Raw genomic sequence first — 17,045 nt, 5'->3', positions numbered from 1 at the left:
ATAGCAATTCGTAATATAAATGTTATCATTATCACAATAATCAACAAGAAGAAATTACATATAAACACATCATCAATTACAAACATTTTATATTTCCGTCCTCAATAAAACAGTTGTCTAATTAGACATCTTTACGTTTAGCTAAACGCCAAAAGTATATCTTATACGTAATGTGTAATCTAAGCATGTGCATAACATACATTATTTAGCCTTTGCATTCTTCTAACATCATATAATATTGTAACTGTTATAATAAGACACATCCATCGTTCTGTTTCTACAGCAAGTAAATTGAGTGAACAAGATAAAGCTAATTTTCTAGTCAAACAAGTTCCCATAACTCAATTCATGACGCAACGTTATCTTTACATTCAGGTTGCTTTTTTTAATTTTGGTGGTTCAGTGCTGTAAACTTATATTATTGTGTTTGTATGTACAAATCAAAGGAAAAGTTTAATTAATAAGTTCCGAAATGCCGTTCCATAAAGATCCAAAACCAGCAACTGAGGAAAAAATTCAAAAACACAGTCATAAGGATTTTAATATTCTCATTCTTGGAATCCAAGGTGTCGGAAAGTCAGGTAAGAAATTCCAACTGTTTAAACTATTTGATGATTGATCTTTGCCCTAATACAAATCAATGGTTAACATTGTTTTGGGATGACGCGTTCATTATACAATTATCTTTCATTTTAAATATGTCGATATTAGATCGAAACAAATCGAAAAAGACATCGGCAATTTAGGTAACTCCTATAACAATACAATCAAACCTTATATTTTAATAATGCAAAATTGATGGAAGTATGGAAGGATTCTGAATTCAACATATGCATTATATTGAACCAAATTGAAACTTGACCATAATGAGATAAATCGTGCTGCTAGTAAAGCAGGATGTTCTATATCTCTTTCAGAATATGTTATAACTCGTTGGAATGCGTCTCCCCAAAGCTTTTTTTTTAATTGATTTCTCTTGTCAAGACTGTGGACGTAACACACGTCAGACCTATTAGATTTTAAACCTGTTATCTTTTGTTAGCTATTATTCGTGTGTTTCTCTGTCCTAAATGTTCTCCCATTTATTTGTATTTTAGTCCTGTCATGTAATGTTGTCATTTTAATGTTATTTTAACATTGTCATAAAAGCGGGAGGTTTGGCATGCCACAAATACAGCTTCAACCCACCATTTTTTCTAAAATGGCCATTGGTATGAAAATTTTGATTGACTATATAGGATATGACCGAAGCATGACTGGACTATGCCCCTCTTAGGCAGTCAGTCCCCCCTCCCAAACACACACTGAATGACAAATCATGGATCCGCCACAGCTATTTGTAATATTGTTACTATGGGGATGCTAAAATGTAAAGTCATAAAACAACATTCCAAACGAGTTTAAGACTGTTGGCATGGAAAGCAGTCGTCCATAAAAAAAAATCGCACAACGATTGATATTAATAATCATATTACCGAAAATGCAATACTCCGAATGTAAATAAAGTTTGTCTTTTTTTAAAGTGGGATGCTTTATACTTTTTTTTAACTTATAAATATAAGTAATGAATGAAAGAAAGGAGACAACACAGAAAACACACAAATGCTATGAGCAAAATATACCTTTTTGTCCTTAATAAAAATCGTTTTAATCGATAATATAGTACTTTTTTATGTTACATGCATGTTATACATGAATGATTTAAATTTTTAATACGACCCCTCCATTTCTCCTGTAAACTGTAGGTGTCAATAGTCGGTATCGAGAGTTGTTGAAAAGGTCTACTAGAAAGTATGTAACGTATATGTTACATATGTTAAAAGTGACAGTTTGAAATGACATCGACATGAGGTAACTATGTTTGAAAATGGAATTAAATCGATGTTACTGTCTTTATTAACAGGGAGTCGATATCATTCTAAAAAGGTAACGTCAAAATGTAAAATAGTGAAAAAAATCTAATGGAGATTTGAAAACAAGTGATCTTTTCAATCAATGAGAACTAAGAAAAATCAAACCTTATCAGATATATTCAAATATCGTATGTTTTCTTCCTCAACATTACATACTCCATTCAAATCAATATCATGGTATAATGGGTCAAAAAACATATAACGGGAAAAATGTTGCATAACTTTTTTGGAGGTACAAACAATGTTTTATTTTCTGGTTGGCGCATAGGTACAAAATACTCATATCAAAGGAAAGACAAACGGACAACGATGTTGATGTACCAGTCTTCGCAAGGCGTTTTACAAAGAACAAAGCACATTTCGTATCGTTAATAAGGCTCAAATAACAGTATATAAATCAATAAAAATGAGAATACTAATTCAGAATAATAATATAGTGTTATTAACTGGCTGTTTCTGTATTGGCACTGGAATATATTCAAGGTTTGCTGCATTGACCTTGATAACCGGAGAGTCAATGACCAATACAGCTGACCGAGAATCTATACCAGTGCCTATACAGAAACACCAGGTCATAACATTTTTATTAAATGATCCAACTTTTTTAAAACAGACTTGTTCTGAAAGCTGTATTACATACATAAAATGTGAATATAAGGCGATATTTCCAATACGGACTGGCAATGAAGTAAATAAAGGGCCAATATTTTCAATACGAACTGGCAATGATTCTTGAATTACATGCACAATATATGTTAACATGTAATTCAGGATTCATTGCCAGTCCGTATTGGAAATATTGGAACGGGCCTAAAAGCAATATAGATAACGTGATTTATATGACCAGGACGACGTCACCAGTATGACACATTCCGTTTTGGTAGTATAAAGGCTGTTTTAATTGTATTATAGTGTTATTAACTGGCTGTTTCTGTATTGGCACTGGTATAGATTCAAGGTTTGCTGTATTGGCCTCGAGACCCGTAGGGTCGAGGGCCAATACAGCTGACCGAGAATCTATACCAGTGCCAATACAGAAACAGCCAGTTCATAACACTTTTATTAAATGATTATAAGAGAATTAAAAACCGGAAGTGAACGTCCCGTATTAGCCCATGGGCCAATACAGCTATTTTCCCGCTTTTTTCTGTATTGGCCCTGTTTTTTTCCGTTTCAAAACTTCAAGCCGTTACAAAACATTGCACATCATTTAACCTGTTTATTTTATGACTTAAATTTAAAAAAATATTATACAAATGTTTTCATGCATAACGATACTTCCAAAGTTAAGTAATTGCGTAAGAAAATTGAATACCGGAAGTGAACGTCCTGTATTAGCCCTAGGGCTAATACGTCTTTTTTCCGCTTTTTTCTGTATTGGCCCTGTTTTTTTCCGTATTGGCCCTGTTCGAAGAGCAATATTAAATCTTGATTTATATCGACAGTGGAACATTTTTAGTATTGCACATGCTGATTTATCCGTATTAGGGCTTATTTGCTCATATCATTTAATAATATGTAATAACAATTAAAAAAAATCAGACACGACAACCACTGACAATTATTAATGATAAGTGAAATAGCACATTAAACTCATAATATGTTAAAATCAGACTTATTACAGCCAAATAGTTTAAACTTGTGCAAAGGCAATTGTGCTAATCATTCAAAGTGACATAGTTTTTGGTATGAATACACGAAGTGTTCCTATATGAAACAGTATTTGCCATACTACAGACGTAAACCATTTCTACAGACGTACAATCCATGTTTTCCAAAATATTAAACTGTAACTATTAAATATAGAATTATGTAATCGTAATAAAATTTTTACATCACACCAGTGTTTCGAATTCAATTACAAATGATTTAATATAAACTCTTATCACAAAACAGACTGCAGAAAGACATACGTAATTAACTGTTATAAAAAGGGATGCAAAGTTTAAATTAGATTTATCTAATAAAAGTATATCAACAATAAAATATGAACTAAAATGAAGTACCTACCTGTTAAGTACTTTTTAGTGCATTGTACATGTGTTGACATAAAGACTAGTTTGAAGTAAACAAATACAGATACAGAGGCAGAGGCAATCATTTATAGCAAACTTCAATTTAAATACACTTTTTCGAGTTGTGCACTGTTGTAAGTTTCCAAATCAATAAACGTTTCAATGGCATCTATACCAGTGCCAATACAGAAACAGCCAGTTCATAACACTTTTATTAAATGATTATAAGAGAATTAAAAACCGGAAGTGAACGTCCCGTATTAGCCCATGGGCCAATACAGCTATTTTCCCGCTTTTTTCTGTATTGGCCCTGTTTTTTTCCGTTTCAAAACTTCAAGCCGTTACAAAACATTGCACATCATTTAACCTGTTTATTTTATGACTTAAATTTAAAAAAATATTATACAAATGTTTTCATGCATAACGATACTTCCAAAGTTAAGTAATTGCGTAAGAAAATTGAATACCGGAAGTGAACGTCCTGTATTAGCCCTAGGGCTAATACGTCTTTTTTCCGCTTTTTTCTGTATTGGCCCTGTTTTTTTCCGTATTGGCCCTGTTCGAAGAGCAATATTAAATCTTGATTTATATCGACAGTGGAACATTTTTAGTATTGCACATGCTGATTTATCCGTATTAGGGCTTATTTGCTCATATCATTTAATAATATGTAATAACAATTAAAAAAAATCAGACACGACAACCACTGACAATTATTAATGATAAGTGAAATAGCACATTAAACTCATAATATGTTAAAATCAGACTTATTACAGCCAAATAGTTTAAACTTGTGCAAAGGCAATTGTGCTAATCATTCAAAGTGACATAGTTTTTGGTATGAATACACGAAGTGTTCCTATATGAAACAGTATTTGCCATACTACAGACGTAAACCATTTCTACAGACGTACAATCCATGTTTTCCAAAATATTAAACTGTAACTATTAAATATAGAATTATGTAATCGTAATAAAATTTTTACATCACACCAGTGTTTCGAATTCAATTACAAATGATTTAATATAAACTCTTATCACAAAACAGACTGCAGAAAGACATACGTAATTAACTGTTATAAAAAGGGATGCAAAGTTTAAATTAGATTTATCTAATAAAAGTATATCAACAATAAAATATGAACTAAAATGAAGTACCTACCTGTTAAGTACTTTTTAGTGCATTGTACATGTGTTGACATAAAGACTAGTTTGAAGTAAACAAATACAGATACAGAGGCAGAGGCAATCATTTATAGCAAACTTCAATTTAAATACACTTTTTCGAGTTGTGCACTGTTGTAAGTTTCCAAATCAATAAACGTTTCAATGGCATCTATACCAGTGCCAATACAGAAACAGCCAGTTCATAACACTTTTATTAAATGATTATAAGAGAATTAAAAACCGGAAGTGAACGTCCCGTATTAGCCCATGGGCCAATACAGCTATTTTCCCGCTTTTTTCTGTATTGGCCCTGTTTTTTTCCGTTTCAAAACTTCAAGCCGTTACAAAACATTGCACATCATTTAACCTGTTTATTTTATGACTTAAATTTAAAAAAATATTATACAAATGTTTTCATGCATAACGATACTTCCAAAGTTAAGTAATTGCGTAAGAAAATTGAATACCGGAAGTGAACGTCCTGTATTAGCCCTAGGGCTAATACGTCTTTTTTCCGCTTTTTTCTGTATTGGCCCTGTTTTTTTCCGTATTGGCCCTGTTCGAAGAGCAATATTAAATCTTGATTTATATCGACAGTGGAACATTTTTAGTATTGCACATGCTGATTTATCCGTATTAGGGCTTATTTGCTCATATCATTTAATAATATGTAATAACAATTAAAAAAAATCAGACACGACAACCACTGACAATTATTAATGATAAGTGAAATAGCACATTAAACTCATAATATGTTAAAATCAGACTTATTACAGCCAAATAGTTTAAACTTGTGCAAAGGCAATTGTGCTAATCATTCAAAGTGACATAGTTTTTGGTATGAATACACGAAGTGTTCCTATATGAAACAGTATTTGCCATACTACAGACGTAAACCATTTCTACAGACGTACAATCCATGTTTTCCAAAATATTAAACTGTAACTATTAAATATAGAATTATGTAATCGTAATAAAATTTTTACATCACACCAGTGTTTCGAATTCAATTACAAATGATTTAATATAAACTCTTATCACAAAACAGACTGCAGAAAGACATACGTAATTAACTGTTATAAAAAGGGATGCAAAGTTTAAATTAGATTTATCTAATAAAAGTATATCAACAATAAAATATGAACTAAAATGAAGTACCTACCTGTTAAGTACTTTTTAGTGCATTGTACATGTGTTGACATAAAGACTAGTTTGAAGTAAACAAATACAGATACAGAGGCAATCATTTATAGCAAACTTCAATTTAAATACACTTTTTCGAGTTGTGCACTGTTGTAAGTTTCCAAATCAATAAACGTTTCAATGGGATCACCACTGATCAGTCTGAACTCAAAGAAACACGCGTATGTCGTATAATTATAAACCTGGTGTCGTTTATGAGTTTTATCACAACAACAAAAATAAATACACTTTTTGATATACTTTAAAATTGATATTTTTGTAATGAAGACCAATCCATTTAATCTAAATATCATAATGAAAACACCTATGCAGTATGCTGTTTAGTTTATCATAAAAATAAAGGTATACCATGAGTTGAAGATTGTCAGCCTTGTTTTAGCTTAAAACAGGTAATAAACTTTTTTTGCAAAAATGAAGAACGGAAGATCAACAAACATCTAAAAAAAATAATGATACAGCAAACAACCAATATGACAAAAAAAATGAGGAATTATCATCCACTACACGCATGCCTATGCTTGTTCAAACTCGAATACTTCGTCTAAGGTTGCCCAATAGAAAACTAAACACGTTTCATGCTTAAAAGTTTTTTTTTAGAATTCTTATTGATGTTTCGGGAATATTTCTGTTCGTCAATAGTGAAAGCATAAGACATTTTTGCCTACTAGTACTTAGCAAGCAGGAATTCCGCAAAATGACCGGTATTAGGAGCAAAATAAAACAATATAGTGAATATAGCATATTTCTTGCAACTGAAAAAGCCAGATTAGGAAGTCTTTTGTCCTTGCACATTCTACATTAAAGACATAGACTTCCCTTTCTTAAAGAAAATTCATTCAGAAAAATTTGACACCAGAGGAGATGACATTGTATGCGATACTGTATAGCATCTAAGTCAACTATTACTTGTTTTATTTTTATCAATTAAAACAAGATGATCAATTTAGTAAAATCGTTATTTTGTTAGTTTTGGTTTTAAATAGATCATTGGTCTATGATGAACACCATACATACAATCAAAATCAAATCTTAATCCATAACCAGATTCGTGCAAAATATGATTCATTTCCAGATGCAAATGCAATTTTTCAATTATTTCCATATCATTGAATACACCTGATTTTTTATACATGGATATTTATTTGAATACAATTTGACAGCCTTCATAAAATTATCTAACCAAACTAATTTATGAGCACTTTACTATTACGTCATTGAAATAATTGCTAAACTGTTTACATTTTTAAAGTAATTGAAACCATTTCTCTCGCCACCTCCGGATAACGTTTTATATATAAATGCAATATATATACTAATCTAAGTGTTCAACCCTTACAGAATTGATCCCAGTAAAACCTGGTTTGACATGGTTGCATAATTGTTTTTTTAATTCATAAACTGAACGATCAGTGTCAGAATTTCGTTTCATTTCGGCAAAAAAAGAAACATATTCGAAGAAGCTGACATTTTCTTTCGAATAATATTTTTTTGTATTTACATTTTATGTAGAAAAACCATTCTATAGAAAGAACAAATGTTGCAGTAATATATACATATTTAGCATGTGATTATCCTAATTAAATTGTGTAGCTTTTTTTAATGCTTTTTTAAAACACGTTTGAAAAATACTTTCCTAATCATAGTGGATGTTGATACGTATTAAGCGACATTAAGTTCCGACGTTCTTTCAAGTAAGATAGAATATCTTTTTAGTAAAATGCAAATCTATATAATTATAATGGAAAATTGTAACAAAAAATTTGAAGTCTGTATTAAATGATTTTTTCAACTTTTTGTGTATATTTGAAATAACTGTGAATAAATGTTCGGCATAGGGATAAATGGATTGATTCTGTGCCCCTGAACATTCAATGTCATCATTACTTTAATGTAGCGTTCGATGACGAATCGAAATATTACGACTGGATTAGTCTGGTTGTAAAAGAAAGACTGAAAGTTACGTACCTGGTTACCGCATGAAATACTTAGATGTTGACGTTTTCCTTTCATAATTATGCTGATCATAATCATATTCTACTGATACATATAAATGAATTATAAGTGATGGCTGTAAGTGATTTTTCACATGTTTTATCAATGTGAGTGGCGTCATTTGCCAAAAGGTGACTACAGGTTGTTTAACTGTACAAGCATTACTCGATTTATAATTACATTGAATGAAGCATTGAAGGAGAGGAGTGTATTGAGAATATGACAATATCCCCTCTTTTGTTGTGCATCACTAATCTCCTATTTATTTATGACTTTTTTTTAATTCTACTTACTTTTTTTTAATTCTGCTTACCTTTTTTTAATTCTAATTACTTTTTTATTTATTACACTTAATTGTTTCTTAATCATACTTACATTTTTTCTTTATTATACTTACAGCTGTTAAGTATGTTTTCCAACAATTGTGATCCCACTGAAATACAGATGCAATAATTTCAAATAATTGAATCTTCAAACATTGTATAATTACTTTTTGTTATTCATTGTCATTATTACAAAAGTAAATGGATAAAACATGTGATGATGTGAGAATAAAAAAAATTTTAAAAATCCGTTTTGTATTACAATATTTAACAGGTAGAAAAATAACATAAAGCGTGTTATCAGTTTTACTGCGTAAGAAAACGCTCGTTTGTTTGAAATTTAAGTAAATCTGACATGTAACAAACGTTTATAGTACAAGTAATACGTTTTTGTGACGTAATTGCGTGAATTTTATACATCATTTAACCTTTGTTTACTTCTTTTATCTTATATAATGCTGTTGCTGATATAATTAGATACACCAGTCCTCCTTTTTGTATAGCAATCAAATTGATCGTTCACGATTAAGCTAATCACCTACCATTCATAGATTTGATTAACAAGTGTTTTTGTTTTAATTTGCAGAAATAATATATCATAAATTAGTTCTGTATTCGCATGTACACATTAGACAAAAAATTAAAAAAATATTTGTTTAGTAGATGCCGTCTAGGGATCAGTGGCAATCGAATCAACACTTCTGTAAGACAAAATATTAAAAATCACAATTTAATACGCAAATTATTCTGCACATCTCAATAAAATGAAAATATCAAAACTTTGTAAATATTATGTATCATTAATAAAGGTAACAGTAGTATATCGCTAGTAAGTATTCAAAACTCATAAATCCATGGACAAAAAACAAAATCGGGGTAACACACTAAAACTGAGGGACACTCATTAAATACAAGAGGAAAACAACGACAAAACATTAAAATGTAACACACACAGAAACGGACTAAGCATTAGACAAAATCATATGAGAATATAAAATCAAAACCAAATACATGAAACTGGGATAGATAAGTACCGTGGCACGTCTTATAGTAATATGAATTCACTCTAAAAAAAAATAAGAGAACACAAACGACACAACGGAAACACAACGTTAAAATGTAACACACACAGAAACGAGCTATAATATAACAATGGCCATATTCCTGACTTGGTACAGGACATTTTTAAAGGAACAAATGGTGGGTTGAACCTGGTTTTGTGGCATGGCAAAGCTCCCTCTTTTATGGCCATGTGAAATATAACATTGAAATGACAACACAACATTACATGACTACAATATAAATAAATAGGACAAAACAATTGACAAAGAAACACATGAATAATAGCTAACAAAAGGAAACACGTTAAAATTACAATACGCCACAACTGCATTTTGTCCACACAAGACTTACAAGTGACACCCAGATACACAAATTTGAAAGCCGAAACAAGTACAGAGTTGAACAGCATCGAGGACTAAACGTTTAAAAACGTTGTGCCAAGTACGGCCAGGGTTTCCTGTTAGGTACCAGAACATCCCTTTTATTTAGAATGATTTATACTTTTGCAAACAGTAAATTTTATAAAATGACTATACAAAAGATATATGATAAAACTGAAGTATTAACTAATTACAAGGACCAACCGAAATACTTATTAACTCGCCAAAATGTACAACAAATAGACAAAACCTCACCGCCAAGTGACGTTATATTTGAAATTGTAAAAAATGATAAAAAAAAAAATGACGTCACATTTAAATCTGTAAAACAGATCATCAAAAAATGAAAAGTGACGTCACATTTGAATGAATAAGATGGAATAAGGATTGACTAAGATAAATTCATCAAAGATACCAGGATTAAAATTTTATATTTACGCCAGACACGCGTTTTGTCCACAAACTACTAATTAGGAGCGTTTTTCAGAATCTACAATGAACTGTCCTCGGCAGGGCGCAAAGTTAACTTTTAATAGCCAATGATGTATGTATATAAACAGACACAGAAGAATATCTTAAGGTGACTCGCGGGTATAAGATTTTAAGAAAAAAAATAAACATTAATTTTTCAATACAAATTTTATTCATTACCTTAAGTAGTTGTGACTTTATCATATGGTACAAAAATCATTCCACAAAACCAATCCGTGTTGGCCGCAGGTGATTTTTAAAATGTATATATCATTGAAAAAGCTCCAAATTATCCCCTTTGGTGCAAAAATGCCATTTGTTTTGTATAAAATTTGAAATTTCTTTTTTAACTCGTCGGTGACCTTTATTTTTTATTGCTGTTTTCGAAAATGCTGTACATATAAAACTAAATAATTGTAAAATTTAAGTGATTTCTGTAATTTAGTTCTTTTTTTATTTCGAGATTACCGCTATTTCTCCTATTAATTCAACAGAAAAAAAGGACATTAACAAAAATGTATGCTTCTGTCGAGGGCAGATTGTGAGCGTGAATGAACGATGACCCCATTTTTTTATTTTATTTTTCTAGTAAGTATAAAATAAAGTTCAATTATAGAAAAATATAGAGAAATCCTATATTAAATTTAAAAAAATGATTTTGACCCGCGAGCCCCCTTAAGTCTATTTCCTCGGTGAATATAAACTTTAAAATTCGATACTATACATGTTGTTTTATATGAAAATTATTAACGCACATTAGATACAACAGGAAGTAGTGATTATTTCAACAGTTTGTATAAACATTTTGAAAAGTAGTCAACAACATTTAATAAGTATAAAAACAGGTAACTAAGGTTCATGGAGAGTTTACTACATTAATTGTTTATCAGTAAATTCATATACGTTGTTCTTGTTATATTTTACTTCTGCATATTTTTTAATTGAGCTTAACTCTGCCTCAATTTTTATATGACGCGTCAATAGGAAATTCCCACAGAGCGTTTCTATGTTTTAATAGCACTTGGTTAGCGGAAGCAGTTTGGATTTTTGTTTGAAAATTATGGATGTAAAGAACCTCTTAATACTTAATGGTTGTACAATTTATCCTCAAATTACTCGTATACGAGAACAAAATGTTTGTTACAATCGTAGTTGTTATTAATTTGAACATTTCAAACTGAATATAATCGATTTTAATCTCATTCTCTTGATAACAAATAAATATAATTTTGAGAGAGTGGAAGGAAGAAACACTTATATTATTGTTTCGTCTGATGCTTGGTCCGTTTCTGTGTTGTGTCGTTGTTCTCCTCTTATATTTAATGCGTTTCCCTCGGTTTTGGTTTGTTACCCCGATTTTTCTTTTTTGTCCATGGATTTATGAGTTTTGAACAGCGGTATACTACTGTTGCCTTTATTTATATTAGTGGAGTGAATATTTAGTTTATTTATATATAGAAATATTAGTTTTGTATAGGAGTTATAATAACTCGCTATATGAATGTTATCAGTATCACAATTATTAACAAGAATATAGGATATATAATTCATTAATACATCAGTGTTACGATAATATCTTTCCTTCCTCCAGAAAACAGTTGTCTAATTAGACATCTTGATTTTCGGCTAAACGTTTTAAGTAAAAGAAATACGTCTGTGTAATGTAAGCATTTGAATTGAAAAATAAAGAGATACAGACTACATGTAGCACCCAGTATAAAACAACAAACTGAATTTATGTAATGCAGTGATTGCCGTATATAAAAAGAAAAAATCGACTCATTAAAGCCAAATATTTTAACTTTTGCAAATGTCATTGTGCTTATAATTAAATGTGATACAGTTTTAAATAAATCAGTGTTCATATGCGTACTGCCATACTAAAGACGTTAACTCTTTTTTACGAATGTTCATTCAATTCGACTTAAAATTTAACTTAAACTATTAAATATAGAATTATATAATATTGATGAAATTTTACATCATTCTATTATTTTGACTTCAATTGCAAATGACTTAAGTGAAACTCTTATCGCAAAACAAAAAACAGAAAGACCTACGTAATTGACTGTTATCAAAAAAAATTTCAAACTTCAAATTGCAAATTATCTGATAACAAGATATCAACAATAAAACTTGAACTTTGAGGACCCGAAAATCCCAAAAATACGTCTAAGGTAATCTACTCCTGGGGTAAGAAAATCATTAGTTTTTTTTAATATACTTGATTCGACTTCATCTATAATTACCGTATTATTGTGTTATTTTCAAGGTAATTTTTTTTTTTGAAAGGTTAGACTTTGTGGTCTGTAATTTTTTTTTTGTATTTTCATATATGCCCTGTTTATATTCATGAATATTTGATTCCATGGTCAAAGTCTTTTAAAAAAAAAACTTGTACCTTATCGAACAAGGTGATATTTATTTATGCACGTTGTTTTGAGTAAATTTTCCTTGAAATTCGTTTTAGGAATATAATGTATAAGATACTTGCTTTGAGTAAGTTATCATAGAAATCCTTCTAGAGAGGAGTTGCGCTTTTTCATGTTCTAATATTTTATGGTTTATATCTTATCTGCATACTATATCTTCTGTCATAATCCTTATGTTGTGTATTACATCAGTGCAAAATTCATCAATATCCATCAATCTGCTTAGTCGGAGCTTGGCTATCAAAGTAAATTGACAGACAGTCACACTGATAGATACTCAGTGTGTAAGTGACTTGTACACTACCTAAGTATAATAAACATACCTGTTTGTTCTGATATTGCTGGAACAGCATGCCATAAATTACAGCAGTGATAACACCCTGCATTGTCACTTTCCCAAACTGCTGTTGTCACAGTAGATTGTTGTTTTTTCAAAACTAATAGTACATGTTACAGCATACATGCTATTCTGCGCCAATCCTATTCAACACCATCTATAACATGATCATACATTATATGAACGATGCTGATATCAAAGAAACATGATTTAATATTTTGAATTAAACTTTTGATTAAATATTTATAAAACAGTAACGATTTAAATGTGCTTTTTTGGTTCTCGTGTTTGTCGATCTCCCCTAGGGAGGTCCAACGGATCATACTTCGGAACAGTACCTTAGTTATTCAAAGCAAGGTTTTCCTCTTTAATAGTTTCATAATTCATTTCTGAGCTCGTGCATTGATGATAAGGTCAAGATCAAAATCGACAGGGCTTTACACGTTGCAGAGTGTTTGGGGAACATGAGGAGATATAAAAGACTTGATTTTTAGAGAATGCATTTTACTTTCTGAGTCTCCTGTTAGTCTTTTCTATTATTATTTGTTGTCAGATCTTGTTTTCTGTCTTTTATTTTTCTCATGTTAGTTTTGCCTGAAACATCCTGGTCACAAATAATCATATTGTATAATCCACATGAAAGATGCAAAGAATCATCTGAAAGAAGCAACGTTTTCTACTTGTATGTGTAAGTGGTTAATAAATTAAGAAAAAATCATTTTATGAATATTTGATTTTATATATACAACTAGATTTAAAAAAGAATATTCCAACATTAACATAGAATGTACTGACTGAAGAAGAAAAAACAAAAAGAGATGAAGTTGAGAGTAATAATGGCCTTTGTTTATGAAGTAAACACAAAGAAATAGACACATACTAAGCTGGTTACATTATAATCTGATTTTCAGTTTTAAAAAAATAATGTAACATCGGTTTTTTTAAACTGAATAGCTATTTTAAATTTCTGTGAAGATACTCAATATGATAAAAATGGAAATATATATATGTCACACAAAATCTTAACCTAGGCTGGTTTTCATAATCTTTAAAAACATAAACAGTTACATGCGAATTCAGCCCCTTCTGTCTAAACCAATCGCTTTGTTTTTTTGTCTGAACAATAAAGGGGGGGATTGTATTGCCGAGTCCATAACAACCATAACTTCACCATTCTTAAGGTTTAAAAATTTCTCTTTTCTGCAAGAATCTTGGCCGATCAATCTCACTATGTGGCATTTCCAATCAAAAACTGCGCTTTCTGATGCCCTTAAATCGTGCTCTAACTCTCGCAGTTTTTCTATAGACAAATCTGCAATTATGATGAAAAACACTTTAACGTGTCTAACATCAATAACAAACAATATAACAAACAATATGACTAGAACATGAAATCTTAACAAAATAATAACCCAATACATCCATACCTATGCCTGTTCAAACTAGAATACTGTGTCTATGGTTGTCGTATACAGTATCTAATAAGTGTAATGCTTTCAAATTATTTTGAGAATTCTACATGCTATAACTATTAAGTACATGATTCGGTTTGGTACGTCAATACTGAAAGCATAACACATTTTTTTACTAGTAATACTAGTCAAGCACGAAAAATTGAAGTTTTAAACGACTTTGACTGGTTTTACAACCCTTCCGCGGTTGGTATTCGAGCAGAAATGCCACCAAATAACTGGCATTAAGAGCAAAAAAACAATATAGTGACTCGAATATAGACTATTTTTTGCAACTAAAAATTCCTGGATTATGTTTCCACATTATCGACATTTTCATTTTGAAGAAATCCATTTTCCTTTTGAAAAGAAATCCATTTTCCTTTTGAAAAGAAATTCATTTTCCTTTTGAAAAGAAATCCATTTGCCTTTTGAAAAGAAATCCATTAAGAAAAGTCTGACACCAGAGGAGATGACATTGTATGTGATACTGTACAGCATCTAAGTCATCTATTACTTTGTTCATTTTAATAAAAACAAAACGAAGATGATCAATTTAGTAAAATCGTTATTTTGTTCATTTTGGTTTTGAATAGATCATTAGCCGATGATGAACACCATACATACAATCAAAAAAATATTCTTAATCCATAACAAGATTCGTGCAAAATATGATTCATTTCCAGATACACATGCAAGTTTCGAATGAAATTGTTATCATTGAATAAACCTGATTTTTTAAAACATGGATGTTTCTTTGCATAAAATTTGACAGCATTCAAAAAATTATTTAACCAAACTAATTTATGAGCATATAACCATTACCTCACTGAAATCATTGTTAAACTGTTTACATGCTCAATGTAATTTAAACCATTTATCTCGCTACCTTCTGATAACTTAATATATATAAATACAATATAAATACTAATTTTAGAATTTAATCCTTATATAATTAATCACAGTTGAATCTGGTTCTAACTTATCGCTGATATTATTTTTTTAATTTCATCAACTTAATCAGTGGCAAAATTTTGTATCATTTCGGCTTTCCTTTTTCATTAACCTTACTTGTACATAGAAACAATCAAAGAGTAAGAAAAAAAGTTGATGACAAAAGATACATTAGCCAAGAAAATAAACAACTTCAAACAAGCTTACGTTTTCTTTCAAGTATTATTTTTGTATAAATTTACAGTTTAGATAGAAGAACCATTCAATAGAAAAACAAATGTAGTAGAAAATATACATATGTAGTATGTGATTATCCTAATTGAATTGTGTAGATTTTTTAATCATCGTTTATTTAAAACAGATTTACAAAAGACTTTTATAATAGTGGATGTTGATACGTGTTAAACGAAATTAAATTCCGATGTTCCTTCTCATAAGTAAGAACATGCATTAACGAAAATACAAACCTATATAATTGCACTTTTGTGTTCTTTGCAATAATATTTCTGAAGAACTTGCAAGTTTTAAATTTCAAAAACTACTTTTGAAACGACTTTATACTGTATTAGTCCTCACCTAGTAGACAATCAGTATCCGATGGTGTTTTCAGACAAGTAGAGTCAGGACTTTTAAAAACTTGTTGTCCGTTTATACATTTTGAAATGATGAAGAAACTAAGGTTTCGACTCTCTCAAGTAAAGTTGACCTTCGATATGTTTAGCTACCACGGATGTATTAATGTTCGTGCTAATGAATTTCAAAACTTGCATTTTCGTGGTTTTGCCAATCGCTGCATAGACATTCTTTAGAAAATTTGTCATTCGTACCTGGTTACCGCGTGAAGTATTAAAATGTTGATGTATTCTGTTAATATAATGATCATAATCATATTCTTCTAAATATATAAATGAATCCTAAGGGATTGCTGTAAGTGATTTTTTACATGTTTAATTAATGTGAGGGGCGTCATATGCCAATAAATGACTACAGGGTGTTTAATTGTACAAGTATCACTTGAGTATGATAATTACTTCGAATGTAGGATTATAGGATGTAAATGAGGATATGATAATTTTGTTCATTTATACCACTTATCTTCTACGTTTTTTCAATGTTTATTTCAACTTACAGATATGAAGGTATTTTTTCTGTGGTAAACAAAATTATAGATGCAATAATGACAAAATATTAAATCTTGAAAAATCATATACTTATTATTGTGGTATACCATGATTACTCAAATTAATGTATATACATGTTATGCTCTGATGATGTGAGAATAGAGTTGATCAAACGATAATCCGTTTTGTGTTACAATATTTTACAGGGGAAAAAATAACATAAA

General features: G+C 30.2%; 1 protein-coding gene across 1 annotated transcript in view; it reads left to right on the top strand.

Annotated features, from left to right (window-relative positions):
- Positions 1 to 290: 290 nt before the first annotated feature.
- LOC134687318 (ras-related and estrogen-regulated growth inhibitor-like protein) overlaps positions 291 to 17,045 on the top strand; it is a 49,331-nt gene continuing 32,576 nt past the window's right edge. The window contains exon 1 of the mRNA XM_063547519.1: positions 291 to 581. Coding sequence (XP_063403589.1) covers positions 473 to 581 — 109 coding nt within the window. The 5' untranslated portion in view covers positions 291 to 472. The remainder of the gene's footprint in view (positions 582 to 17,045) is intronic.

This window comes from Mytilus trossulus, chromosome 10 (genome assembly GCF_036588685.1).
Source record: "Mytilus trossulus isolate FHL-02 chromosome 10, PNRI_Mtr1.1.1.hap1, whole genome shotgun sequence".
Lineage (NCBI taxonomy): Eukaryota > Metazoa > Mollusca > Bivalvia > Mytilida > Mytilidae > Mytilus > Mytilus trossulus.
The sequence above is the reverse complement of the archived record's forward strand: the minus strand, read 5'-3'. Positions and strand labels throughout refer to the sequence as shown.